Source organism: Leuciscus leuciscus (assembly GCF_965113295.1).
Source record: "Leuciscus leuciscus genome assembly, chromosome: 22".
NCBI lineage: Eukaryota > Metazoa > Chordata > Actinopteri > Cypriniformes > Leuciscidae > Leuciscus > Leuciscus leuciscus.
The window spans coordinates 12,742,912-12,753,178 of NC_138746.1; the positions used below are offsets into that span (position 1 = coordinate 12,742,912).

The following is a 10,267-nucleotide window of genomic DNA, read 5'->3' on the forward strand; positions in this document are numbered from 1 at the left end:
ACAGTAGCTCTCTCAGAAGTATAGCAATATATAATATGATTACCTACTTGTCTTGAAGGAATTAATGAATGAATCCTTAAATGTAATAAGATGATAGACAACACATTCTACTCACACTGAAAAAAAGCAATACAACTAGCATGGTCTGGTGTCTCCAAAGAACCCATGCTGGTTAGGCTAGCTGGTAGCTAGGCTAGCTAGCTGCATCCAAAACATAACATATCCTGGTGACCATACAGAACTATATAGATTTTTCTCCTGTAATGGATTCAGAAAAGCCTTAACATCTGAATTAGACTGCAAACACCTTTACAAAACCATGAAGTCAGTTCACGTTAAATGAAATACAGTATACCTACTGCATACAGCTCAGAGAAGAGATGAGGCTGATCATTACAAACTACCCTAAAGGATTCACTCTTTAATGCACATAAGCTATTCTAACCTCTCACATGCAATCTGCCACAGCTGCTTGTGTTCTGTCAGCTCTTGTGAAAGTGGGGAAGTGTGGCTGCGATTGGACATGTGCCAGGTGTTGCGCTCAATTGATTGAGTCGTATGCACCCGGCATCATGACCACCACTGCAGTTATGGGGGAGGAGGCAGGGAAGGATAGTGCATAGTTTTCCTTAAAGACAACACACAAGCTCAAAAACATGAATGGGAGCTCTTTAGGTCTCTCTATCTCTATCCCCCTCTCTCTCTCTCTCTCTCTCTCTCTCTCTCTCTCTCTCACACACACACACACACACACACACACACACTCACTATACAAATGCGTCCTTCGTATTTGTAAAATGTTATTAATCACATTTACAAACCCAACAGTGATGATGCCACAGAGTCAAACTACACAGACAGGTAGGGCGACTAATACTTGAAATAACTCTCATATTGTAATTGCAGTCAGTCTGAATGACTGAAGCATTTGGAAGTGAACAGCAGATTTTCACATTCAAAGCCCTTATTTACTGTAGTCTTCCTGCAGTCCTTTAGCTGAAATGTATTGAATGTATGCTGCTTGCCTAGTAACTTAATCCGTTTTACATGTTCCAAGGTAACCTGTAACAACTTGAAATTGATCTCCCTTTAATTAACTCTTTGGATCAAAGTCCTTGACTGAAAGAACATGCCACATTCATGACAATATACTGTCAGATGTTTGTGATAAATTATCTAGAATTAACTAGAAATATTAAATTGAATTTGTTCTCTTAAATATTTATGTGATTTACATGTATGATGAACAAAGTTGAGGATCATTTTTAAAAGCATCTATGAAATTGTATTCATCATTATAATTTACTTTTATCATACACTACCGTTCAAATTAGCTAGAATTGACTAGAAATATTTGTAGATGTAGTAAGAATATTATGTTGTTTATAGTATAAAAAATAAAAAAAATAAAAAAAATTGTTTCTTTGTATTTTCATGACAGGTCATTTGCATCAGTTCTGCTTCTGCAAATACAGTAAAATTCATTGAGATTAAACCAACAATATTATTTCAATTATGAAAAAAATAAACACTTTTGCTTTCACATCTTTAAAAGTCCCAAAGATTACAAAGAATTAAGTTAAAACTAATAATAAAAACTAATATTACAGAGCTGATATAACATGTCCATTAACTATTTTCACTTTCTCAGCAACTGAAATCATTGGTGTACTATTTTATTTCTATAATCACTGAAATTGACTAAATTAGCTGAAGGAAAGTTATTCAAATGCATATATTTTACATATCTTTTTTCTGTTACGCAGGCCATTTAGTAGACCTACTTTTTCTGTGCTGTAGCTAATAGGATTCCTCCAACCCCTCCTCCTGTCCTCACTCCTGTATCTGTTACATGAACAGGCACATAGAAACCAATTACAGTCAAACCCCTCCCTTTACCTGTTAACTCCCCTCTCAACAGCTCCGTCCCATCCGCTACACAGCAGCAGTGGGAACCCAGAAAATCCCCTCCTATAGAGTCTTCAGAAAAACTGGCTATTCATGTGTTTGTGGTCTCTGTGCCTCCCTCTCTTCTCCACAGAACACAAAACAGCTCTCTGCGCCTTACTGGCTCACGCATACTGGATTTACGCCACCCACACGACTTAGTGCGTCTTCTACAACGTCCCGTCCCCCCCCCCACTGAAAACCTGTCTTAGCCCAACAGGACTTCCTGCACTCACCCTGTCACTCACATTCTTAAGACCCACCTCATTCTAGAACTGAGCCAATCAGGTGCGCCAGCTCTCTGTCTGTTCTGTGACAGGTGGCAAAAGGTTCAGCTCACCCGCAGAGGGGGGCCTAGCCAGAGGGAAAGCCCCTTGTAAATAGATTTACACAGTAACAGGGGTTGAGAAAAGGCCGCTGGGATTACATCTGAACAGAAACAATCCTGAGTCTCAGCAGACTATCACAGTGTAAAAAAACTGTGTGTGAATTTAAAGTATGTCATAGCTACTAGTTGCTGTTCATTCACTCTCATTTTTACAATATTCTAAGACAATTACGCTGTAAAGTGAAAAAGAAATGACTGTCATGCGGCAGAATCATAATGATTAGCTGTGCTTGCATTAGTGTAAACTCTTAGCTACTTACAGATTATCTGTAATAGTGTCAGCAGCATATGTGCTTCTGTTCCCAGCATGCATTGTCTCATTCATTTGTTATTTAACTTTTGCATTTGTATTGTTACTACATGTATTTGCTGGCTTATTTTGCTGCTGTTTGTGATTTTGCTAAATGTAAAAAAATAATAATCCCAAATCCAGTAGTTAAAGGAATAGTTGAACATTGAACATTTTGACATCTCATTCCAAAACTGTATGACCTTTTTCTAAATTGAAACAAAATAACGTATTCTGAGAAATGTTTCGGTGTTTTTATTTTTGTCCCTAGATTGGATTTGCTCAAATGTTGTTTGGTTCCCAACATTGTTCCACAGAAGAAAGTTGGTCATACAGGTTTGGAATGAGGGTGAGTAAATGTTGACAATTTTTATTTTGGGGTATCCCTTTAAATGCTGAAGATCACTTGTGATGCTCATTGTATCTAGGCTTTTTAAAGTGTTAAACCTTTTAATTAACCTTGTTGAGCACTGCATTATGACTTGCTTTTTTTGAGTCACTCAAATATTTCATGCATTCAGCACAGTCTATGGGCTAACAGCACTTGCTGCCTCAAGAGAACTGTGTTACATAAATCAGCAAAACTTCAAGAGTCAAAGCCATGGTCTAGTGGTTAGTGCTCATTCACTCTCTCCCTATAACTTCCTGTCCCCCTTCAATAGTATAATATAGTATAGTAGTTAACATGTGACAGCAGTATCCTGCATTGTGACATGCAATAATTCATCTAAAATAATTTAATATTTTTCTTATTTTAAAACATGTTAAAATATTGTGTAATTAACATACTCAATGTTTTATGACCTCATACTAATTTTGGCTATACGGATTATTTGTATGATAAAATTCTAAACTACTATAAGTAAATAAAAATGATTTACAATCATACAAAGACTGGGTTTCATAAGTCTGAGACCATAGCAAAAGTGCATATTTTATGCATTTTTATAATTTATTACAAAATAATTACAAATTATATTAGCACAACACTTTTGAGAAACTTTGTTATTTAAACTTTGTTTATCAGCAGGATTAAATTAGACTTATTTCAATGAGGACTTTTGGTTCCCAGAATTTCCCACTGCACTGTATATAACATTTTTAAGATTTTCATGTTGAAACAACTACAACAAAAACAACAACAACTGATGTCCATGTTATTTGTAAACTGTCCATATCTATCCATATATATCTAACCAAAAAGGGAATTACATGATGTGAAAGTAGCTTTAAGAGCAAAAGGTTTAGGCATAAGACATAAGTGTGCTATAAAAATGTTGTACAACTCGACTGACCTCAGAAGCTCTGGGCACTGGGTAGAGCTGTCCTGCATTACCTACTATGTTATTTGAGAGCTTTGGAAAGAATACTTTACTCAGACTGACTGCTCTTAGACTTTAGCTTCTAAGGTGACTGATAACTAAAATGGATGTATAGGGTATACACCAGGTCTATGATAAAAAATTAAAGCACATGAGTTCAAAAATAGATTCAAAATATAAATACATGGATTTTATGCAACAACTAAAAGTAAAAGTTTCCACTAACCATTACAGGAAAGTGTTGGTATAGTCTAGAATTAATCCGATAACAACACCATTTGAAGGCAGCCTGCTATACTCTGTTCTTTATTTATAAGAAACACAAATAGAGGGACAAGCACATACCTGATGGGACCATGAAGAGTTGCAGATGTGGCAGATATTTGATGCTTCATCATTTCATTGTGCATGTGAGGTGCTGAAGTGGACAGCTCCGCTGTAATTAGAAAAACTCCAACAGCAGACAAAGAAGTCAGTATACTGTACTTGTTCCCGTGTCTTTAGGGAGTGCCTGTATCACATTATCAGAGCCCTGGCAGGAGGCCCATTTCAGCTTAAGGTGGACTACAACTTTGTCAAGAAGAGTTTTCTATCATCTAAAGCTTGTCAAACTCAGGTTTTATAGACATATTTAAGACCATAAGCACAGTCATGCACAAAACTAAACTCTATAGTTATATCTCAATATATCTTGTCAGTCCTTGCAGTTACTTTGACAATTTGAACTAAAATTAATTTTTTTAATTCAGCAGGCACGCAAGTAAAGGGATAATACACCCAAAAATGAAATTCTGTCATCATTTACTCACCCTTGTATTATACAACAAGAGTAAATGAGGTCCAAATCCAGATTGGACCCCACTGACTTTCAGTGTATGGACAGAAAAGCCAAAAAGATGACAGAATTGTCGTTGTTCGTAAACTAACTCTTAAACTCTTAAACTAACTTTTATATAAAAAAAGACCAAGTGGTTTATTAGATATAATTTGCATGTTGTCAAAAATGTTCTTCTTTCTCACACTTTTCAGGTTTAAAACACCCAGAAGGTTAATCATACAGTAGTTATCCATTGTTTCAGAAATGACAAAAGAGAATGTGAGATATTTACTGTGGTAACTAAACCAAACCCAACTAAATTAAATATACAGATACAATATAATAATCCATGTACAGTAGCCTGCAGGCCAAAAGTTTGGAAACATTACTATTTTTAATGTTTTTGAAAGAAGTTTCTTCTGCTCATCAAGCCTGCATTTATTTGATCAAAAATACAGAAAAGATTTAATATTGTGATATATTATTACAATTTAAAATAATTGGTTTTCAATTTATTATACTTTAAATTATCATGTATTTCTGTGATGCAAAGCTGCATTTTCAGGATCATTACTCCGGTCTATCACATGATCCTTTAGAAATCATTCTAATATGATGATTCATTATCAAAGTTGGAAAAAGTTCTGCTGCTTAATATTTTTTCATAACCTGTGATACTTTTTTAGGATACTTTGATGAATAAAAAGTATTTATAAAAAAAGAATAAAAAAAAAAGAAGCAAATGTTTTAAAAATAGAAATATTTTGTAACAACAATATACACTACTGGTCAGTAATTTGGGGTCAGTAATTTTTTTTCTTTCTTTTTTTGAAATAAATCAATACTTTTATTCAGCAAGGATGTGTTAAATTGATAAAAAAAAGTGATAGTAAAGAAGATTTATATTATTAGAAATTTTTTTTTTATTTTGAATAAATGCAGTTCTTTTTAACCTTTTATTCATCAAATATATTAGGCAGCAGAACTGTTTCCAACACTCATAATAAATCAGAATATTAGAATGATTTCTAAAGGATCATGTGATAGACTGGATGTCACATGTGACACTGAAGACTGGAGTAATGATCCTGAAAATTCAGCTTTGCATCACAGAAATAAATGATAATTGAAAGTAGAATAAATTGAAAACCAATTATTTTCAATTGTAATAATATATCAAAATATAAAAAAAAAAATCTGTATTTTTGATCAAATAAATGCAGGCTTGATGAGCAGAAGAAACTTCTTTCAAAAACATTAAAAATAGTAATGTTTCCAAACTTTTGGCCTGTACTGTATTATTTATGTAAAGGAAATGCATGGAGCATGTTGTGAGGTGCTTTACGAATTATTTTTGTTTCATAGGTGGACAATGGAAAGAGGCTGACTGTTTAGGCCATTTATGTCAATACAAGGATTTAAAATAGGACATACAGGGCCAGAAAACTCAACGCGGAATGAGTGGAGCAAAGTTAGCGTATCTCCATCATAGAAAGACACGGTTCCTTTCGGGATATCTACCCATAATCCAAGTTTTTGGATTATTTTCCTCACTGCCAGGGACTTTTCATTTGAGTCCTGACAAACCAGATATTTTCCATTACCATGATAGATGTAGCAGAACACACTGTTAAAGTCACTGTTGGGATGCTCAGAATCCTGATCTCTAGTAGCTGACCCATATGACAGACCAATCAACCAATAGGGTTTCTTCCAGACGGCCACCTCCCAGTAGTGGGAGCCACTGGAGAATCTCTCCTTGACCTGGACGCTGTACTGAGAGCTGATGTTCGTTTTCCGTTTCCTTTCTGGGGTTGGTTTCTTACTCCAGTGTACCTCCAGCTTGTCTGCCGAGACCTCTAACTCGGGGTGTGCTGTCTCTGGGTCTAAATTTACTGCTCTGAGACCTGCAGGTGGCAAAGATTGATAGGTTACACTATAAGGTAGGATTATTGTACTTTTTATTTAAGTCTAAGTGTGTCTTGTAACATTGTGCATTGAAACATCACACTTACTAGACCACAGCCGCTGAGTGTTCTGCAAGACAACTTCATCTAAGTTATCAACCAGCTGTTCAACTGTCTTCATCTTGTCTGTGGTGCTGTACTCTTGCTCTATCACAGACACAAGTGGCAATTCCACCTGGGACCTAGAGCGATGATGAAGAATTCATGAAGAAACATTCATTTTGGTTTTAATGTACCATGGCATACTGGGGGAAAGCAAACATTTTGCGAGCAGACGCAAAGTTTCTCGGAGGAATGCAAAAGCATTGACATAATTTTACTCATCTCATATTTTTTTCCATCACCATGTCCCTTTAGGGGCTCTATAGATAAGTACAATTTAAAGGGAATGCAGTGCAAAGAACTCACCCAAGTCTATGTTTTTTGAGATGCTGCAAAAAAAATGTTATGTTATTGATAGACTACAGATTAAAAAAGGGAAAATGAACACTCAAATATAATTCACACAGACTGTGAAACTTCAATATGCACCTTGAGAAATATGATGTCATTTTCTTCCTCGAGGAGAGATTGGCTTGATCTTAGGGCAGCATTAATATCTTTAACATGACACTCCAGTGACTCATTTTTCCATCTCAGCCACTTGTTGGAGTAAAATTCTTCTGTTTCCAGAACGGCCAACATCAGCTTCTGATCCTCCTCAATCTGGGCTTTTATCTGGTTGTATTTCTCAACTATTCTGAGTCTGTATGCTTCTGTGTTTTTCTTGAAAACCACAAGATAAAAAAATAAAAAAAAAGTTTAAGCCTGGTGAACTCATAAATTGACAAAGGAAACATATTAGATTATCTCTTGCTACAATGGATTTGAATAGTTTTGCCATTCATTAAAAAAGTATTATTTCAAATCAAAATTACCTGTGAAGTCCAGTATACAATAATTTGCTTGGTTTAAATGTTACTATGATTCAGAAAGCTCATATTGGAATACCCACCGACACCTCTGAATATAATGGTTTCAAATCTTGCATAGCAGACTCAGCTAAATGTTTCCTCTGTAGAAGAAGTGATTTGTTGGTCTCCAGCACCTTCTAAAAGAACAAAGAGATATGTTTCCATAAGTTCTCAATACACTGTTACTTCACACTAAATTTTAGGCATAATAATGGTCCATGAAAATGTTTTATTTATCTGAGAAAAATAGATCTGAGTAAAAATAGATCTCTTAATTCGTAAAAAATAAAATAAAAATATTAAAATCCACTTCATACAAAAATGATCCGAATACACATCTTCTATGATAAGCATGTAATTTTATTTCTGTACTAAATTATATGTATTTATAATATACATAGCTTATATAATATTTATATAAAAAATATAAATGTAAAGGCTAGGCTTGGGTACCGAAACCCGGTTCCAATAGGGAACCGGTTCCGACGTAAACGGTAGTAACGAGACCGAATAAGAACGAAACGTTCGGTGCCTGATTTCGGTGCCTGACTTTTTTCACCGCCCCCTATAAAACATCTCGACGGCACGAATGATCCGATAACAAAACATCACCAGTTAACCAGCAGAGCATTCATTTAGTTCGTTTGTTAAATAAGAGACGATCTAGCGCTGAACTGTGTTTTTTAAATGATCAAAGTGCTCGTTGCCGCTGCGATCAGTGGCGCGGATACAGTGTTTTCTCTTGTGGCTCGCGCACACCGCACTTTCTTCACTCGGACGCGCGCTTCAATACGTTGCAGAGATCGATCTATTTATGAGGCGTCGTCTATATGAGTATGTGCGCGGAGAGTTTGTGTGTGCGTGCTCGCGTCTCAGATGAGTATGTGCGCGAGTTTGTGTGTGTGTGCTGGCGTCTCAGATTAGTATGTGCGCGAGTTTATGTGTGTGTGTGTGTGTGCGTGCTCGCGTCTCAGACGAGTATGTGCGCGGAGAGTTTCGCGCGTCTCGTAGAGTTTGTGTGTGTGTGCGTGAGCGACTTTAGATGTGACGTTGTGAAAAATTTTTTTGTCTTCTCATATTATTTATATATATATTATATATATATATATATAAATAATATGAGAAGACAACATTTTTATCTTAACTTAAGTGTTTTCGGCTACATCAGTAGCCTTTTAAACGGCACAATTTTTAATTTAATCAGAAATCAGAAAATCTTTTTCAGAAAACACACAGGTATTATTTTTTTGATAAAGTTTGTGCGGTTTCGTTTTCTTAAGTACCGGTTTAAGAACCGTTTAAGCACCGGAACCGTTTGAAAAATACCGAATAGGTAGGCCTACTGGTATCGGATAAAACCCAACCAATACCCAACCCTAGTAAAGGCTAAGTTTTTACTTTTAACAACATGTACATTTTTAAGAACTTGGCACATGTTTAAAAATGTCCCTTTAATTGACCAATCTATCAAAATACTAATATTTTACACTCATTAATTTTTTTTCATCAACCCATTTTCATGAATTGAAGCCCCTACCTTGAATTCTGAGCACGCCTCTTGCAGCGTAACAGCTTGGTGGTTTTTGTGTGACCCAACCGCAATGCACAGACAACACACAGTAGTCTGGTCCTCCTGACAGAATAGTTTCAGCTCCTCCCCATGCTCTTTACACTTGAAGGAAATTAAGTCCTCTGTTACTTCGATGAGAGAGTGCCCTCTTAAAGCCTCTCTCTGCTGGTGCAGGAGAGTGTGAGCAGAGCACAGGGAGGCGTCGCAGGAGAGGCAGCTCTTCACAGCCACCTCAGTCTTCCCAATGCACTGATCACACATGATAATGAAGGGTGACATATGAGATGATCCTTCCAGCGAAGATGCTCTTGCAAAGACATCCTGAACTTTCCTTTGAAGATCTGAGTTGAACTCAAGCTTAAGGTCAGAAGGAAGGAGGATCTGACACTCCGGACAGAACAGTGGCCCTTCTCCTGATGTTTTGGGGTCATCCATGTTCCAGACCACTTGGATGCAGGTTTGACAGAAGTTGTGCCCACATGGAAGGCGCACAGGGTCTGTAAAAAGCTCTACACAAACGGGACATTTTAGGTCGTCTTCTTGCACGTCCATATTGGCAGACCTTCTACTGTCTTCTACTGTGGTGGCTTGGCATGAATATTTCAAAGATGAGGCTCAGTTTTCAATGCCATTTTGTTATAAGTGTATTCAATTACAATAAGCTGTTCATGTCATACAAACATATATAAAATATTTTAAAATAACTATGACATACAGGTGATATTCAAGTACTTGTTTCAAATATTTAAGTTAACCACACCAAAAGGCACACAAATATGCCACATTTTGAATTTTTGGCAAAAAAAAAAAAAAAACCTGTACACTTGAAGGAAAGTGTTGCTTTCTAGCTTTAATTCTAGCTTGAATTCATTGTGTTTTTTGTTTATAACTTCATATTTAGAACTTTAATTTCATGCCAATATTTCTACAATTGTAATTTCTGTCTCTAACAGCATATGCCACTTTTTTGGAGGCTAATGTCTTTAATTATTATAAACCACAACCCACATTGTA

General features: G+C 36.1%; 2 protein-coding genes across 2 annotated transcripts in view; both read right to left on the reverse strand.

Annotated features, from left to right (window-relative positions):
- The window catches only part of psda (pleckstrin and Sec7 domain containing a), a 36,135-nt gene extending 35,669 nt beyond the window's left edge, over positions 1-466 (reverse strand). The window contains exon 1 of the mRNA XM_082154098.1: positions 360-466. The gene's annotated coding sequence lies outside the window, so the exon portion shown is untranslated. The remainder of the gene's footprint in view (positions 1-359) is intronic.
- Positions 467-5,171: 4,705 nt separating this feature from the next.
- Positions 5,172-9,960, reverse strand: LOC309486900 (E3 ubiquitin-protein ligase TRIM62). Its single transcript, XM_082154368.1, has 6 exons — positions 9,221-9,960; positions 7,725-7,820; positions 7,262-7,495; positions 7,139-7,161; positions 6,779-6,912; positions 5,172-6,670 (listed from the first exon to the last, which is right to left on the reverse strand). Exons 1-6 carry the CDS (start codon positions 9,803-9,805, stop codon positions 6,123-6,125), a joined length of 1,620 nt encoding a protein of 539 aa, XP_082010494.1. The 5' UTR covers positions 9,806-9,960; the 3' UTR covers positions 5,172-6,122.
- Between the last annotated feature and the right edge of the window lie 307 nt (positions 9,961-10,267).

Coding starts and splice junctions, on each gene's coding strand:
- LOC309486900 (XM_082154368.1), bottom strand. CDS start 9,805: ATGGACGTGCAAGAAGACGACCTAAAATGTCCCGTTTGTGTAGAGCTT. Junction 7,162..7,261: donor ATGACATCATATTTCTCAAG/GTGCATATTGAA, acceptor TTTTTTTTGCAG/CATCTCAAAAAACATAGACT. Junction 6,671..6,778: donor CACTCAGCGGCTGTGGTCTA/GTAAGTGTGATG, acceptor TGCCACCTGCAG/GTCTCAGAGCAGTAAATTTA.